The sequence below is a fragment of the Lactuca virosa genome, chromosome 8 (assembly GCF_052849685.1).
Source record: "Lactuca virosa cultivar CGN04683 chromosome 8, Lactuca_virosa_CGN04683_v6, whole genome shotgun sequence".
Classification (NCBI taxonomy): Eukaryota; Viridiplantae; Streptophyta; class Magnoliopsida; order Asterales; family Asteraceae; genus Lactuca; species Lactuca virosa.
In genome coordinates, this window is record NC_136433.1 from 14,289,787 (window position 1) to 14,309,521 (window position 19,735).

The window sequence follows — 19,735 nt, forward strand, 5'->3', positions numbered from 1 at the left end:
AAAGGATCGGCGCTCCCCACAGCGAGCTATTCGGTCGGATGAATCCCTTCCCCAACAGCTCCTGCAGCTGCGAGGATAACTCATGCATCTCTGGTGGCGCAAGACGATAGGGTGCCTTGGCAATTGGCACTGCCCCCGGAACCAAATCGATGCGAAACTCCACCTGCCTCTCGGGAGGCACACCCGGAAACTCCTCAGGGAAAACATCCGGGAATTATCGCACTATCGGTACCTCACCGACAGAACTCGGCCTCTCTGCGGCATCTCGTGTATTCATCACATAGGCTACAAACCCCCTACAACCCTGCTGTAGACTCTGTCTCGCTCTGGAAGCCGAACAAAATGCTGACCCAGATCGAGTACCCTCGCCATACACCGTAAGTACTCCCCAACTAGGGTCTCGTATGGTCACTACCTGTCGCTCGCAGTCTATAACAGCTCCAAATCGGCTCAACCAGTCCATGCCCACGACGACACAGACATCCCCCATCACAATCGGTACTAGATCTATCGGGAACTCAACACCGAAAATCTCGAGTACACATCCTCGAATCACATCAGTAGCATAAACCGCTCGCTCATCAGCTATAGAAACTCGTAGAGGTCGACTCAACGCCTCTCGCTGGGTACTGATGTGCTGGATAAACGCTAATGACACGAAAGATCGACTCGCACCCGAGTCAAATAACACCAAAGCAGGTACAGAACACACAAGAAAAGTACCTATGCATACCACAGTATAAGCACAATATCTCAACTCAGTATAAGTAAATAAAAGACTACATACCAGCCACGACATCAGGCACTGCGCGGACCTCCTCCGCTGTCAACTGAAAGGCTCTCCCGCGAGCCTTCGCTGGCCGGACCTCGGTAGCTCTAGCAGCAGGTGCAGATCCCTGTGCTGATCCCTGAAGTAGTTGTGGGCACTCGGCCTTCCGATGGCCAGTCTGGTTGCAGTGAAAGCAAACTGCAAACCCTTTGGGGCAATCCCTCGTGAAATGTCCCTCCTTACCACACTTGTAGCACACCCCCGCTCTGCACACCCCCTCATGGCTCTTGCCGCACTTCCCGCAAGTGCGGCCCTTCGGACCTCCAGATCTCGAATCAGCGGGCTTTGCCCGCTTGGCTGCCAGCTGAGACTATACCGGCCGCCTATCCCTCCTCTGAAACTCGGCCTCCTCCCTGGCTTGAGTCTCTAGCTCAATCTCCCTCTTCCGGGCATTCGCCTGGAGCTCAGCAAATGTCCGGTATGTCGAGTTCGCCACGAACTCACGAATGTCCCTCCTCAGTATGCTCAGATATCGGCTCATACGTGCATGCTCGGTAGACACATGCTCAGGGTAAAACAACGCCCTCTCATGAAAACATCCGTGTAATCACAGTCACGGACTCTGTCCCCTGCTTGTGGGACAAGAACTCCCGCGCCAACCGTTCCCTCTCCACCGGGGGAACATACTCATCTCGGAACATGGTGGTGAACCTCTCCCAGGTCACCGCTGTAATCTCTGCAGGAGTGAATTCTGCCGTAACAAACTTCCACCAGTCCTTCGCTCCCAAGCGAAGCTTGTTCAGCGCGAACCGTACCCTCAGATGCTCAGGGCAAGAACATGTGTAGAAACATCCCTCAATGTCAGAGATATATCTCATCGCGGCTATCGGATCTTGAGTCCAATCAAACTCTGGTGGCTTCGTGTTGCTGAATTCCCGATACAGCAACGAATCACCCCCCTGTGGCCTAGCAGCGGCACCGGCTGTGGTGGCCGCAGCAACAGCAACATCGGTAAGAGCAGCATACCGCTCGTCAAATGTCTCAATAAGCGTGGTCTTGATAGACCCAAACATCTCTGGTATCTCAGCACGAATGGCTGCTACCACCTCATCATGAATCATCCTGCGAATCTCATCATCGCTAACACCGCTGCTCTCTGGAGTGTGGCGCGTACCCACCATAATGTCTCTGAAACACAACATAAAAGAAATCAGAGACTCGCTCGAGTATACTCGCACTCGATAACTCAACCCTACTCGTTCCTTAGTATCCTAAGGATTCTTACTTGGACTGATCACTGATCCGGTGTTTCCAGTAGTACGGGCCCTATACTACCTTCCACACCGCATTAGTATTCACCCCAAGTCCTCCTCCTAGGATCCCAGATCACAAGTACCCTATATCTCGCTGAACACATGCTACCTTCCAGAAGACCACTCATAAGCTCCTCGCTGCTACCTACTCACTATCGAAGTAACTCATAGTAGCAGTAACTCAAAACCCCATCCAAAAGGTGATACAAGCCCTAACTCAACAACCAAAGGAAATCTATTCAAACACTAGAGAGACAAGAGCTTGTACCAGATCTGAAGCTTGAATGAAGATGAAGCTGATCCACCAACTCTCCTCTGAGATCCTTGCAACACTCTTGACCTTCTTCTTAAAAGAAATGACCACCAATTAGCCTCTTTCCTCTCTAACTCACAATAACTCTAGGGTTTCTCTCACGGGACGAAGACACTGGTGGGGAGGGACAAGGAGGCTATAAGTGCCTTTAAATAGGCCTAAGCCCGAAAGATTTAGGGTTTCTGCCAACAGCGCTGACTCGGCGAGTCAGCTTGTCGACTCGTCGAGTCCATTCATTTTCCACGTCACCAAGTCCCGATCCTACTCGACGAGTTAGGACGCCAACTCGTCGAGTCACTCCTCATAACTTTAGAAAATAATCTCATTTTATCATACCTGGAAATCCGGATGTTACAACTTTGATTACTCCAAAAATTCTTCAACTTTTCACTTTTTGGTAATTTCTCTTTTTTTACATGTACTCACTCTTTTCACTCAAAAACCCTACATGCTTAAGCAGGGGTGCTCCACTTCAACCCTTATTGGTTAAAGTATTAGTCTTCCTGGATACATTTCAGGTACATGCTGCTAAACATATTGCATCCCTCAAACTAAGCGAGGTTGTGTTTTTGTCTCATGATTTCACTAGAATAAAGGGGGCCACAAATGCACTATAACGTATATTGGCTCAACTAAACATTTGAGCTCTCATCGGATCATCCCATGCAACACTAGCAACTTAAGCTCAAACTATTACTAGATTAAATTATTAGATTATTATTTCAAACCTATGAATTTTTTTTTTAATTTTAAATTTTCTAGTAATTTACTTTTTCTTTACTTTTTCGACCCCCTACCCCACACTTATTACATACAATGCCCTCATTGTATGCATAAAATAAATTAAAAACAATAAAAGGAAGAAAAAGGAACAGACTCCCCTGGGATAGTAGAGGCGTGATCGAACTCCAATATGTGGATGAAATGTGCATCTTGAAAATGGACCTCTTCTAAATAGGAACTTGGATCTTGATCTTGTAATTTACCAACAAACATGGAATCGAAACTTCAATCTTCAACAAATGTGGTGCAAATCGCATGATGGTGAAGAACAATGTGGGAAAGCATACGCCACATTGCATAATAGAGAAAACGAGTCATAATAAGATGATAACTCCAAACAGAATGGTAGTGAACCATGTAGTAAATATGAATGAAAAGGCATCATTTTTGTGAAAATAGAATACTCACGACGTGAGTAATAAGGATCACGACGTGAAAGCGCGAAAACGTAGATTCTAAAACTCTTCATAACCGAGCTCACGCCGTGAGGATAAAGGCCTCACGACATGAAAACTGAGCGAACAAAAACTGAAACTGCCCATTTTTCTTCTTTATTAATTTTGGCATTTCACCCCAATATCTTAATGGATTAAGACTCTTCCAAATGCAGAATTTAAATAACCCTTCTCTAACTCTATCCTTTCTCTTGACTCACCCCACACTTATTTCTAATCGTGGGTCTCGACTCTCGACTCTAAACTCTAAACGACGCTTGGCTAAACGTATACGCACTCATCTCGACTTTCCTTTCCGGTGACTTCTCTAGCAAATATGGAAATAACCACCAAAGAAAATAGAAAAGTAACATAATAACTTCGATAGTTTTACAATCTAAAAACAAACCAAACTTCAAAATAAAATAAACCAAACCAAACCAAATGAAATAAAACTAAAAATCAAATAAACTAAATATAAAAAAACATACAAATGGGTTTAACATTTATTACCGAAACATTAACAATATATAAATCTACCTGTAACTTATGTGGCTTCCCATGTTTTATATGTGTAGAAGCAGGAAATACATTATTAGCAACAACTTTTTCTACCTGTAAGCAAATAAGTATAACAAAGAAAACCACATTACACATAAAAAGAACATTTAACAAAGTCACAAAACAAATATTAGTTTTGAAACATGATTTCACTGTTACTAAAACAAAGAAATTACCCCACTGTCATCCTCTTGTTGCTTATCGATTTCAATTTCAAAACTATCATCCCCATATGTAGTATCAGCAAGCAGCCAAAACCGAATATAATGTAACAATGCTTAAAACTGAATTTCGGATATATATTAACTTATTAATATAAAACGAATTTTGTTGGATTAATCGGTTAAAAGAAAGTTTGTTTTATTTTAGGAAACTTGATATGGACTTGTTTTAGTTTTTGTGTTTGTTTAGGATTCAATTATGTCTAGTATAAATAGGGTACAAGTTTCAGATCAAGAGTTTAGTGGTCTCGTTTATTGGTAAAAGTTTAGTAGTCAAGTAATTTCCATTGTTCCGTTTTTTCTTCTATTTTGTTGCACACCTGTTCCAACTTAAATAAAACTTACACTTGGTATCAGAGCGGTTTCGTTGAAGGGGGTGTGATTAGAGGTTGATTAGAAGCAACCCAAATTTCTCTTAATCGGGCTTGTGAGAGACTAACCGGAGGCGCGGAATAAACGGACGGGAAGACGTCAAAGCGGGTGGCTTTGATTTAGTTCGTTTTGCGGGTGACGGAAGACGGTAAAGGTGGTCCTGACCTTGTCTTGTTGTCCGGTGGAAGAGTGCTCTTGGAACAAGCTTGATTAAATAAGTCGGGGTTAAGGAGAAAAGGATGTCGTTGGTTAAAGAAGGAGGTTCAATTACGTATCAAGTTCCGGTTTTGACTCCAACAAATTATCCGGTATGGGCGGTCAAAGTCAAGTCGATTATGGATGCACACGGCATATGGGAAACGGTCGAACCAAAGGTGGGTGAAACATCGGATCAAACAAAGTCAAAACAAGCTCTTGCTTTTTTGTTTCAAGCGATATCCGAAGACATGGTGTTGCAAATGGCGAGTTACACCGCACCAAAGAAAGTGTGGGATGGGATGAAAACACGGTATTTGGAAGTGGATCGGGTGAGAACGGCTCGGCTTGCAACGTTAAAGAGAGAGTTTGAAAGTTTGCGCATGAAGGAGGGTGAAACGATTGATGATTTTGTGACGAAATTATCCGGTTTAGCGTCAAAAGCAAGGAGTCTTGGATATGAGCTTGAAGAAGGTGATTTGGTAAAAAGGTTACTAGATTCGATGCCTAAGTCTTTTCTTCAAATTGTGGCTTCAATAGAGCAATGTTTCGAGTTGGATTCAATGTTATTCGATGAAGCGGTTGGTAGATTGAAGGCATACGAGGAGCGTATAAGAGGAACCGAGAAAGTGGAGGACACTCAAGGTGGGTTATTGTTGGCTAGTGAGGAAAAATCACATGTTTGTAAGCATTGTGGCAATGGACATTCAAATCGGGATGACTTTGGACGTGACCGGGGAAGAGGTCGGGGGTTCGGGAGAAGTCGAGATGGTAATGAACGTGTCCGGGATAAAAGTCACGTTAGATGTTACAAATGTGGTGAGCTTGGTCACTATAAAAACGAGTGTCCTAAATGGGAAAAGGAAGAAGTGGGTCTAATCGAAGAGGATTCGACAGTGTTTTGAACGAGTGGCTTAACCGATTAAGGGGGTGATTGTTGGATTAATCGGTTAAAAGAAAGTTTGTTTTATTTTAGGAAACTTGATATGGACTTGTTTTAGTTTTTGTGTTTGTTTAGGATTCAATTATGTCTAGTATAAATAGGGTACAAGTTTCAGATCAAGAGTTTAGTGGTCTCGTTTATTAGTAAAAGTTTAGTAGTCAAGCAATTTCCATTGTTCTGTTTTTTCTTCTATTTTGTTGCACACCTGTTCCAACTTAAATAAAACTTACAAATTTGACATAATCATAAAACATGATGTTGATTAATACGTTTTCTAAGAAATTGCAGAGAAGCAAATAACAACAACGACTTAACATACCAGAACACTTCCTGCGGAAGAAGTAGATAAAATAATTACGAAGTTATGATTTGAAGACGACTTAGGAAGAAAATCGATTATAACCTACAAACCTAATCAACAATAAGAATATAAAAGTATTTTACACTTTCACTCATTGTAAATACTTAATGTTTCTACCTTTTGTTAAATTACGAGATGTATTAGATTGCTTCATTAAATTGCATTTAAAATAACCTAACCCTTAAGATTTGGTCCGAATTTTAGGAAATACTGATTTTTTATATACGTTTACATAATTACCCTCTATATTCAAATATTTGAAAGCAAAATTAATGATTGGGAAAATTAGGTAAAGTGTAATAACTCATAAATTAGAATGAAATTTATGGTATAATAAACGTATAAATGAAACTATATTTTGCAAAGTAAAATACCTTAGTAAAAAAAAAAATTAACATTAAAGTAGATTGTTATTTATTGCATGTAAAACTAACATTAACATTAAAGACAATTTTTTAACCCTCATAAATGTAGTCCACAAGTTGTCAATAAGAACATACATAAATATAGGTTATGATGTGACTACAATTATATCGCAATTGAAACGTATATTCAAACGAAATAGTCATTACGACCTAAAATTGGAAAAAAAAAATTGGTTTCCTTTCTTCAAAACATATATAAAATAATAAGTTTTAGATCATATAACATAAAGCAACATAATTTGATGATTGAAACTATAAATTACAATAAAAACAAAGTATAAAATAAAAAACAAATATTTAAAATATAATACCCAACAAAAAAACAACGGTTAATGAATACAATGTCAAATAAATACAATCACATCAATCTACTTGGCAAAGTTACTGTATCGAAATCCGAACGAAATGAAAAGACTTAATGACAACGATGAATCGGAACAACACACTCAATTCTTTTTCCTATAAAGAAAGAAAGTTCATTGTTTCGATAATCCCACCATTCATGTGCATCTGCATTGATGTTAATAACATCAACTTCAACCCATTGATTACGAATGAGAACCCAAATACCCCACAAACGATCTCCATTCAGACAAAAAAATCCCAAGTTTCCTTCAAATTTTATTAGCCTCGATGTATACGACATGTAATTTATATGTGTAGAAGGTGAGAATATGATTACATATTCTTCAGAATATGCATCAAATTGCAAAATTTGATAGTTTGACAGTAAGATGTAAACTACACCTTTACATATGATTGCTTCTTCTGATACAGGATGAACAGAAGATGGTAACTGAATATTACCATGGTCCCTCCATTCCCATGTAGTGGACTGAAATAATTCTAGTCGGAATAGTCATGATCGTTTGTCACGTCACTACAATGAAAAAACATAAAAGTTATACAACCAAATAAAATACATACTTAAATAATAATTGTAAAAAAGACTTACGATGACTCTACATATGATAAACGAATTATCTTGAAATGCAACGGGTTCGAACGCATAACCACCATTGCAAACTTAACCGCAATGTACCTATATATTGGAAATGGTAATGTTTTGCAATCTAACGTCGTCGGTTTACAGAAAAATAAAAACTTTTCTGGATATTCATCCGGATTATCACATTCACCAAGAATGAGTCCGTTCAACGAAGTTGCTAAGATTGTACACGGATTTGGTATACAACCAATGTCAAAGTTAATCGAACCACACGGCGAAACAAACTTACATTTTATCGGTCCCCAATGTTTGTTTTCTTGAACAATAACTCCATGAAGCACATTATTTTTTCGCTTGTAAAGATCAAGAACATGGCTCTTGTACGTTAGTTTTTCAAGATGTTTACTTGTACAACGTATGATATGAAATGTCTTTAATGATGTTCTTGAAAGAATTTCAATAAACACGTCAGTCTCCAATAATGCTAGTTGTAAAACAATTAAAATAATCATATAATAAACAAACATAAATTAAAAATAAATATTTAAAATGTATATAACATATGGATGATAAAAAAGGTAGATGAAAGTATAAAAGTACAAAAGTTACATCAAGGGTAAGCAAAAAAAATAGTTTGCCAATATCAATAACAATCAAATTCATCACATATTTATTATCTACATTAGCAAGAACATGTTCATAGTACAATATAACAATGTAAAACCAATCGATTTATCATAACGAAGCAACCAACATTTTATAGAAAAAAATATAACATATTAATATAACAATTATGGTGTGAGTAACAGAAGAAAATGAAGCAAACTTTTGACCAAAGAGCACAACACGCAACAAATTAACAAAAATAAGATTAAAAATTTATGCAATTTTCCTTTTGACATAAACATAATTGAAAAAGATACCTTCGTATGGAGTTGTGTTTGACGATTGATTTAATAACCTTCAGCATCCTCCATTCTTGATTGTAGGAAAGAAAGTTGTTATATTGTTTCAGATAACTACACACAAAAAAAGATTTTGTTTGTCTTGACAAATATCAGAAAGAAAAAGATAACCTGTATAGCAAACATTGTCACACCCCCAAACCGAAACGACGGAAACGTTCGGGGGTGGATGACGTCATATGTAGTATCACAACAATTGCATCATAGTAATCAAAGTAAACACAACCATTACATTGAATATATAAAAAGTATTTACATCTGTTCGATTCGTATTCATATACATCAAAAGTATAACAAAATATGAAGACGTGACTCTATATGCTTCGTCTTCTCAAAAGTTTGCTGAGGTACCTGACTAATGATTTCCTGAGAATACAAGCAGTTTTGAAAGGGTATCAGCTTAAAAGCTGGTGAGTTCATAAGCATGTTTGTGTGAGGAAAACCTGTTAATGAATCAGTGAAAATGTTTATATGTTTCCAAGAAAATCCAATATTTTCTAATGTATGAGTTTGTTACCGTGATCTACAAGTACGAAAACCCTGGCTATCATCGGTATGTATAGAATGTTCTGTTGGAAAAACCCTGGTTACTACCAGTATGTATAGTAGTTTCATTAATTAAAATAAAACTAATTGAAGTTATTACCATTCATACATTAATCGTATTATTTAGTACCAAATTTATGAGTTGTTATAACCATACTTGACCATTGAATTGCCTGAACGACGTTCTTCAGGTGTCGGAATCGAAATGACTTTGTCACCCAGGCCTGCCGGCCTAACTGTAGCTAACAGTTATGGTGCGGGATTGTCAATCCCGTATAGATATATACACAAACTCACGTTCTCCCGCAAGGAGACTCTGGTTATAATCTCAGGACTTTTGTTAGTACTTAAGTAAGTACGCGAAGACTTCTCACTCATAAAATGCTATACTAACGATTAGGTGTAGAATAAAATGAATCCATTAAATTTAACTTGATGTCTATATGTCTCATAAACTATACTCTTTATAGCTTATATGTTTGATCGCATTGAATCTATGTTTTGTACATTGATAAGATAATTGTTCCATAAACTATACCTATTATAGTTTATATGGTCATTAATGTATTCAATTCATGTTTTACACTGAAAATTCTACGATTATGTTGAAAACTTCCCTTATGCTCAGCATTTTACAAAAGGGATAAAATATCTAAATATTTTATAAAAGTGTGGAAATCGTATGGTTGTATCAATTTCATCAGTTTTAAGTGTATTGAAATCCTTTTATATAATTTCACAAGATCGATTATGTTTGGCTTGTATTCCCCCCTGAAAACGTTAAAACAGTAAAGGTATAGGGGTATGAACTCACCTGACTGTGAGTGACTTGGATGAATGACAACGATAAGATGCTTGGTATGCTAAGTGAAGTCCCGAGCACAATAAGGTCCTATTAATCACATATTAACATGTATAGGCCTATAATTAGTGTCTATAATCACTAACAATCATAGGAAACAACCTTAGGATGTAAGAAACACTTATAATGAAGTGTTAGAACTGAAAATGAGGGACAAAAAGGAGTTCACGACCAACCACCACGGGTTCACGGCCTAAGATGTGTTCACGGCCCATGAACACATGAAGGGTTCACGACCCACTCATGAACATTTGAAGGGTTTACGGCCCACACATGAAGGGTTCACGACCCTATGAAGGGTTCATGACCGTGAACTCTTGAAGATCATGAAGATGGTGATGAAAGTGATGAATCAATGGATGAAATCAAAGTACTTCACGCGAATAAGATGAATAACAAGTGAAAGGGATGAATTACTTACGTTTGTGGGGTGAAATGAGAGCTTTTGTTGGATGAGTCTTGAGAGAATCTTGAGAGGTTTTCGGCCAAGGAGGAAAGAAATGAGGAATAAATAAGGGAAATGTATATATACATGGAGAGGGGTTCACGGCCAAACATGGGTTCACGGCCGTGAACCTAGTTTGCGGCCGTGAACACCCTTTGATGAGTTTTCTGGTTCGATTGCATTCCTCTAATCCCAAGCTAACACTTCTCAAAATCAAATCCTTAAGTGTACTAGGCTTAGAGACTCTCAAACTGACCCTAATCAAAGTAAAACGGTAGGAGAAACAAGTCTGACTTTTTATTGATTGAATTGACTTACAGATAGAGATTTCGGATTGTCACAAACATCTTACATCAAAATAAAATAAAACATAAATTCATCTACAATTTTACTCAAGAACAAACAAAATGTGGCAAAATAATCTGATTTTGTTTTATGTAACTGATAGTTTCATTTTATTTACTTCTTTTTATAGTTTATTTTAGCACATTCCATCTCATTTTAGTTAATCTTCATGCATATTTTATCTTTTTGTTATTTTTCTCCTTTAACGGGTGCTTTCCAGTCTTTTGAGCTTATTTGCAGGATTTATCGAAGACTATTTGTTATTGGAGGTGTGGAAGGAGTGCGAGACTATTAGGGGCTTGCAATTTGTTTGTGGACTTGAAGTGTGGCGATTGGGCTCGTTGTCAGTACAAGCGGGATGCGCGTTGGATTTTATTTTGGACGAGGACTCGAGTTGAGGAGGATTAAAGAATCATTGGACCATCATTGGAGGCTTTGGAATAACATAATTGGGCTACCAAGAGTTGTGCATGTGGGCTGGACCAAGAAATAAAGGAGCAAAACTAGAAGGTCAATCAAATGGGCCAAATGGCCCAGAATCCACGCGGTCCGCGTGGATTTACAAATGATCTGCGTGGATCGCACTGTGAATAATCTGAATTTTTGACTTTTTGACTCTATTTTGGGAAGGTTGGTGGAACACTTTTGGGCAACATTTGGATCCGATTTTTGACCACTTTTACTGGAGTTTTGAGGCAAGAAGGAGGGACAACACATGGAAGAACAGCACACTTTTGCTCTCTAGAAGACCTTGACGATTTGGAAGATTGGTGTAATTTCTTTCTATCTTACAACTAGAACAATGTTTGGGACCATTAAACTACCTTGTATTTCTTTTATTTTGGCCATGCTTGGCTAAATTCTCATTTGGTTGATTAGGGTTTAACGCATGGATGATTAGTTGTTTTGAAGACTTATTATTATCTTGTGTTTGAAGTTTATGGAAATGTTTTCTAGTTAAACATCTTTTTGTGTTTATTTATCTTTGATCATGAGCTTAGATGAATGAATGCTTATTTTTGTTGACTAATTTCTTGGTTAAGTAATGGACCCTCAAATTAGCAAGCAACAAATGGTTTATATGTTTGTTTTCATTTCATTTGGACCGTGGAAATGTTTCCTCCATAATGATAATGTAAGCATTTGATTATCGTTTGGACTTGGTAATTCTTAGAACTTAAAGCTAATTGATTTTCACAAGATTATATGCTTCATTGATCTTGTGACTTTAATTAAGGGAATGTGTTAGAGCTCCTCTAACCATTCTAATATCTAAGAAGAATTGAGGCAATTTGTGCTTATGAATTGCTATAACCAAGTTAAACAAATTTACAAGATGTGCCCCATTTAGTCTAATGATAAGTCAACTATGTCATCCATGTGGTGTATCCCAAAATCAACCAATTTCACTTCATTGATTTTAATCAAATCTTTACTTGTTTACTTGTCATATTTACATTCTAGCTAGTTTTAATTTTGTCAAACAAGCAAAAAGAATTAAACCTCCCCCCTATTTTACTTTTACTTTTGTTTTGCAAGTACTTGAACAAGTGATTTGCATAGAGATTTAAATTGGACCAATCTCCATGGAAACGGTCCCTTTACCACTATACACTATTTTAGTGTGTAATATTTAGGGTATTAATTTTGTTGGCCTCGACAACCACCAGTAACACCTTTTGTTTACCAACAAAACAACAAAATCAACAAACATACTAAAAAAAGTTGAAAACACAATACAATATTTCAATGGTTAAACGACCCAACTAATCCAAATTCACAAAAATCATATTTTTCGTCGCATAAAACACTTACAGACATATTGATGCGACATCAGATCCGACCACCTTAGCTGAGGATGTGCTTCTATGCCGGAAACGGATCTGCGAGGTCACAACAGACAAGGTCGTTAGAGCCGCCCCAGGGACTGTGCCCCGGGAGCGGACTCTGACGGTCAAGTTAGATCATCTAGTAGATCTGAGATGGTCCTCCATAGCTGGAGAGAACCATCTTGGTGCTGGTGGTGGTGTGTGGTGGTTGACGGCAGTGGGTGGCGGCTGAGCCACCCGGCCTGAGTATAGTGTGGCGGCTGGGCCAAGGGGAAGATCCCCCTCCATGGAGGAGAGACTATTCATTATATAGGGGACAATTAGGTCAATGGGAATTAGGTCAGGCCTTGAGCCAGCCCAATTCAGGCCCAACTAGCAAGGAGCTAGGCAAGGCCGCCCAGAGGCGTCGGGCGGGGCTGGCGAGCGCGCCCCAGGCAAGGCTGGCGGGCACGCACCAGGAAAGGTAGCGCCAGACTGGGCTGGTAGGAAAGTCCCCAGCAGGACTGGCAATGGAGCGCCAGGCTGGGCCGACGGGAGAGTCTCCAGCAAGGCTGGCAAGGGAGGCCCCAACAAGGCTGGCCAGGGAACGCCAGACAGGGTTGGCAGGAGCGTGCCAGGCCAGGCTGGCACGCTGGAGTAGTCTAGGCCATGCTAATGGACCATATATCATCAAGTCCCCCCATTCTGATGTTATTGGTACGTGGCCAATTGTTGGATTAATGTCTAAGTCCATAACTATAATTGGTAAGACTTGACCCGACCCGACATGGTCCATTTGGGTTGCATGGCATCATGCATTTGGATAGACTATAATGAGAGAAATAACACTTAAGGTTGGTTAATATATTATAAGTTCTAATATATTAATAAGGTTATTTAATTAGTATTGATCAAGAATTAATTTGGAATTAATTAAGTGATCAAAAGGAGACTAATTAAATATATGGGTTGATTGTGTAAATCATTCATTCTTATATATGTGGGCTTGTGATCCAAGATTCCTTATGTTGGACTAAGTCCATGGGGTGACCCATGGATACTCCATGGAGGTTAAAATCCATGGAGCATAAGGAATGGGTAAAGTTATGAGTTACATGGTGTAACCCTAATAGCCACCATATAAAAGAATCTCATGGCTCAAGAAATCGTGCACTAATGTGTGAGTGTGAGGGCTAGACGATTTCAAGGAGTGTTCAAGTTTCTCTCAAGTTATTCCAAGTGTATTTGGTGTTGTGTGAACCATTTGAGGTGTCACACTTGGGGGCACTAGGCACTCAAGCTTCATGAAGACATTCTACATCAAAGAGGTATGTATTCTATCTTGTTATATTTATTATTTTGTATGCTAGATTAGGATAATACCTTGGATGTTCATAATTGTATGTATAATAGAGAAAACATAGATCCAAGGTATTTAGGGTTGCATGTACACTTAGGAGTGTTAGAATGCTCATAACCCAACAGTGGTATCAGAGCCTAGGCTTGTTTTCTTGTTATACTTGCAAAAGTAGCTGAAAAATCGAGTTGGATGCATATATTCGATTGTTTTGGCTGGAATTGGACTAGGAACATTACCCTAAGATATTTTTGGACTTATAAACTTGTTTTTGACGTGGTAATGTTCATGCTAATCCAATTTCTAAGATAATTGTCATAATTTCAAGATTTGTATTAGTTTGTATGTTCATGCTAATTTCTTGAAGATTGATGATTTGAATTATCTTGTTCTTATGAGGTTCTTAGATTAATAGAAAAGTTGTGTGAAATAGTTGTTTTCAATCCATTTTAATCTAAGAGTTGATTCCAAAGTGTGTTTTTGTAACTTGTCCTCAAGTTATATGAAAAGTCACATTTAAGAATCATAAAACTCATAAAAGTTGGCAAAGGTTACAAAATGAAGAGTCTAGTTCTAATTAAATGGTTTTATGACTCCATAACTTGTCCTCAAGTTATGGAGGTTCAAGAGTCTCTTCATTAAATTAAAAAAAAAGTGTAACCTTAATTAGTTCCATAAGTTACAATAAAAAAAGTTATTTTTTTTTATTAATTAGTTTAAAGTCTTCCAGAACTTGTCCTCAAGTTATGGAACTTGAAGAGTTTTTTTTTTTTTTTTTTTTAATTAAAACTACTTTAAACTCATAAGTTATGGAATTAATTAGTTTTGAATAGTTTCAAAACTTGCCCTCAAGTTTTGGAATTTGAAAAGTTTTCACTTATGAATACTTTAATTCCAAGTTAGCCCTTAGAATTTTAAAAGTTAAAATTCAACCCTTATACTCTATAATATTATAAGTTAATAATATTTATATATATGTATAAGAGTAAAGTCAGTCTTACCGTTAGTAGGCCTCATTCACGAAGCCGGTCTATAAGGGGGGTATAAGGTTACTGCCTATAAAATGGCAGTTTAATGGGTGTCCACTCTCACCCACCGCTTCCTTGACTGGTGGAGGGTCGTTAGCCGAACGGGTAGGACAAGGACTATAATTCTCCTTTCATTAAAAGTATTAATGATAAATACTAAGTAACTAAACTCTTATTAATACCCAATCTTAGTTACTTAGGAAAATGTGAATTTTGTGCTAACCCATGAAATTACACTTTGCACTTTGCTTAAGTCGTTAGTGGAGCGTGTGTGGTTAACCGGCACACTAACCTGGACTTAACAAGGTAGGCAAAGGGTAACTTAATATTTATCATAGTATCGGTGGAGCGTGTGTGGTTAACCGACACACTGATTAAGGGGTAAATATTAAGGGTACCAAGTATATTTGCATGGCTATTCACACCTTGTTTTGTGATCCTCGGCATCCCAGTCACAAAACCTGAAGGGCACACTCGAGATTGAAACATGCCTTTGAACAGTTCAATGAATCTCAAAGATCTAGGACTTTCAAATCCAATTAAAACCTAATAAATTATTTCGTTTTTCATGGTGGAAATTGGTGAATCGTCATTCACCTACCTTCAAATATATTATAGCTTGGATTACGGCATCCCTCTTCTAAGTTATAAATTAGTTTGTTGGGTCCTAGCCTTAATATTTCATACTGGGTGTCATATTAAGGACTTTAAATCAACTATCTTGAATATCTCCCAAAAAGATGTCGGGTCTAGACATTTATGATCTTCCCAACTCTCTTGAAACAAGCTTTCCTAAATGAAGATGATGTCCCATGGATATCATACTTCTTTCACCTCCTGCAATTATTTTCCCTAACCCACAAGTTCCTAAAAAGTTTAAGGTCACTCAAGCCCTATTGGCAAGGCAAGGTCTAGGTGTGATCACATCTTGGAGATGTAGTCACATATTGACAAGCCGGGAGAGTTGGGTGTCAAAGTCTTGAGAAAGTTGGTGGCTCAACTACTTTCTAAGTCACATAGTGAGTTCTTTTGGGAATCCTATGAAACAGAATAAGACAAGACCCTTAATGATCTTATCTATTTGCTAAGATCAACTTCCTAAAACGCTATGGACATTGACAATGATGACATTGGATATCCAGTAAAGCTCTCTCTTCCCAATGGAAAGGGATCGGCCATAGTCAACTCGGTTGACCGAATGGTAAAGAGAGAGGCGAAGTCTGAGATAGTCTCATTATCAAGGGTCCATAGGTAACTATTGCCAAAGGAAGGGGCATTGGTTACGAAGCTGCCAAATTTACCTAAGGATGTTAAAGTCAATAAGTTTGGCTCTACTTCAGGTAAAGTCCATTGTCTAACTCTATTAAGTACATGCTGATTCTGATCGCGAAGATGGATTTCAATCGCATGGTTCGGTGATCAGAATTTTGGGCTATTACTTAAGAGTTATGATATTTATATTGCTTAGGAATAGATAACAACAAGGTTTTCATATGGATTGTAAGGATAAGTTTTTCCGCAAAGTTTTAAAATAAAAGAAAAAGGTTTTGATTTTATTTATTTTAAGTATCCTTACAATGGCATTTGTGAAAAGTTGTTGCTTATAAGATTCCATTGATAGCAATATTGGAAAAATGGATTTGATTCTTTCGGTTGTGGTAGTGTCTAATATTACCAAATAAGGAAAGATTCTCATCACCCAAGGTTCAATTGGACCGAAACTTGGAATCATGCAAGTTGTATAGTATGATGAATGAGAACTTTCAGCTTGGAAAATTAAGACTAATTCCTTATGTGAATAAGGAAAGGACTAAGGGATCGAGTACACATTCTTGTGCACTGGTCAAGTCCACCACAAAAGATCAAGAAGACTATTCGTCATGATTTGCTTAAGTTCAGTAAATATGGTTATACTTATAAGTTTAAGTATAAGTCTGTAGCATTGGAGAAGTTTCAATGTGAGACAGAACGAATAAGAAGAATCAAAGTATGGCAGAAAGATAAAAGTTTCTCAAATCTGAAAAGATGGGAGAGTACTTTAGTATCATGTTTATGATCATCTTAATGATTAAGATACCATATCACAATTGGTCCTCTAAAGTCATCTTAGTGCATTCTTATGACTAAGAAGAGGAGTCATGAATTGTTGAAATGGTTAAATCAAAAAGATGAGTCATACTTCGTTCCAAAACAATTCTTAGAGTCATACTCCAAGATTGTAACTTGAGTGACATATCTTAAAGAGGGTTTGTTAACACTAGTCAAATGTAAGAGTAAAAGGTTATCTACTCTTGTACATTTGAAATTGGTAAGTTGTGATGTTTTGGATAAAACAGAGACCAACTTAGGCCAATTGTGTAAAGTGTTAGTCTTGATAAAGAATCCGCACTATCTCTTAAATATTTGACAAGGGAGTCTTATATGTCAAGAGGACAGTGGGAGTCTTAAAGCTCTTGAAAGTTTCAAGACTTAATCAAGAATAAAACCTAAAGTCCTTCACTAGCACACGACTTGAGGTTTATAACCTATCGTGTTGAAATTTTTGTGCCTATTCAAGTTGGCTTTGCATAGGAGTTCTGAGAGTTCTCAATTGGTTGCACAACTACTTGGAAGCAATGGCAGGCACCTGAGCTGCCAAATGGTAAGAATTTAAGATTGCACAAGTTTAATCAATATGAGTTTGGATTTGTCACTAACCTTGTCTTGTGATTATGGTTTTGACAAATTCACATGGATAACAACACATACACTATTAAATCTAAGTGTCATAAGGTTTCTCTCCGATTCATGAAAATGATGGTGAGGAAACACTTTCACTAAGTAGATTTTAGCTAGATAGCAATTGTGATATTTGCATTCTCAAAGTCGTTAGTGGAGCGTGTGTGGTTTACCGGCACACTAACATGGACTTGTGAGAAGTGGCAAAGGTCTAAACAATTGAGACTATGATTACGGCATCCCTTTTCATAGTTCTAAAATTGTTTAGACACACATGTGAGCTATCTAAGAGAGGTGTATGATTTTGATAAAGTTTTATCAAAACAATCTAGTATCAGAAATCTGAACTTTGGTAAGAAAGTCAGCTGATTTCTGAGTACATGTCAAAGCTAGTGGGAGCATAAGTGTTATGCTAATAATCATCATGTTAGTGGGAGCATGATAATTATGACAAAGGTTGGAAGTTAGCAATGTTAATTATAGAAAACAAAAGTTTCAATTCGTGAGGTTGCAGGGGTTGAAAAAGTTGTTTTGCTATAATTAAGGGAGAGGAAATTATACTTCATTTCAATTCTAAAAGTTTAGATTGAGATTTTAATCGTATTTAATCAAGGATATATATATGAATTTCATGTTAGAATGGCTCAACATAAGGCAATTCTATATATGGGTCCATTATTTGCGTTCTAAAATTCGATTATGATTACGGCATCCCTTTTCATAATCTGAATTTTGAGAACTTGGCAAATTGAAATGGAAATATTATAGCAAAAGACTAGTTTAGTCTTTATGTGAGACATCATGAATCGTGTCCCATATGCTTCGGATATAGGATCGATTACATGTGCTATATTCATCATTTCTAAAATTTTCCAAATGCCTGGGGCATTATGAAGGAAAAAGGTCTAGAATTGGATATGACTAAAATGATTAAGCAATTGTCGAGGACAATCTAAGGTTTACCAAAGATTGGTTGCTCAAGGACAGTTGGAAGTATAATGTTAATTCTGGAAGGACCATATTGACATAATCTGTAAGGAGGCAACTCTTGTTCAGAAGTGATAGTCAAAATGGAATATGGAAATGTTTCAAAGTTAGAAATTATTCAATCTGTGTAAGATTAGGAAACTTAATGAAAGAAGGATGTTTCCAAGGAGCTGATCTCCTTTGGAATGCTCTGTAATGATTGTTGTCAACTCTTTCTGACTTTGTGCATAATCATTAAGAGGATCAATGCATATTGTCACACCCCCAAACTGAGGATGGCGGAAACGTCCGGGGGTGGAGGACTTCATGTATAATATCATAACAACAATTGCAATAGTAATTCAAGTAAACACAACCAATATATATATATATATATATATATATATAATTGAAAAGTTACATCATTATGATTTACATGTTTATAAATCAATTACAATACATGGACAAGATAGGAAATGTTTTACGTCTTAGCATCCCATTCTCAACAACACTTGGTTACCTGTTTAATGATTTCCTGAGAGTACAAGTGGTTTGAAAAAGTGTCAACACGATGGTTGGTGAGTTCATAAGTTTTTGTTTTGTATTATTAAATGCTTTTCACTTACAAACATAGTATTTGTTTTCTTTTGAAATTGGCAAACAATTGTATTCGAGATAATGGTTTATAGAATTGAAAGTTGATTAACAAAGGATAACAACAACAAATAGTCCTCACCCTATACATATACATACGTATATATATAGGATGGAGCATCTAATCATCATACACACTCAACCACGTGCGATCAATCACCTTAGCGTCCCAAGGTGGGGTGGTAAACCCAATAGCGCTATTATTGTCCATAACGTACCTCAAGAATACGGGCATAGTTATGGAGATTAGACTAAACAAAATGACAATGCACTACAAATACATGTAGCGTAAACAAAACAATATTTATACCAATACTGAGTTATGTATAAATTATAGAAAACTCGTATGGTGATGTGCAAGTAGCCATTTGAAAATCAAGAACTTGAACTACTAGCACCTTG

At 37.4% G+C, this 19,735-nt stretch overlaps 1 protein-coding gene across 1 annotated transcript; it reads right to left on the minus strand.

Moving 5' to 3' along the window:
• Positions 1-7,536: 7,536 nt before the first annotated feature.
• LOC145130108 (F-box protein At5g41720-like) lies at positions 7,537-8,616 on the minus strand. The gene is made up of 3 exons (XM_079064961.1): positions 8,601-8,616; positions 7,646-8,123; positions 7,537-7,570 (listed from the first exon to the last, which is right to left on the minus strand). The coding sequence occupies exons 1-3, from the start codon at positions 8,614-8,616 to the stop codon at positions 7,537-7,539; spliced, it is 528 nt and encodes a 175-aa protein (XP_078921087.1).
• Between the last annotated feature and the right edge of the window lie 11,119 nt (positions 8,617-19,735).

What these genes read in the sequence shown, in the direction of transcription:
- LOC145130108 (XM_079064961.1), bottom strand. An exon ending in TTATCATATGTAGAGTCATC is followed by an intron (nt 7,571 to 7,645) that starts GTAAGTCTTTTT and finishes TTTTCATTGTAG; the next exon opens with TGACGTGACAAACGATCATG.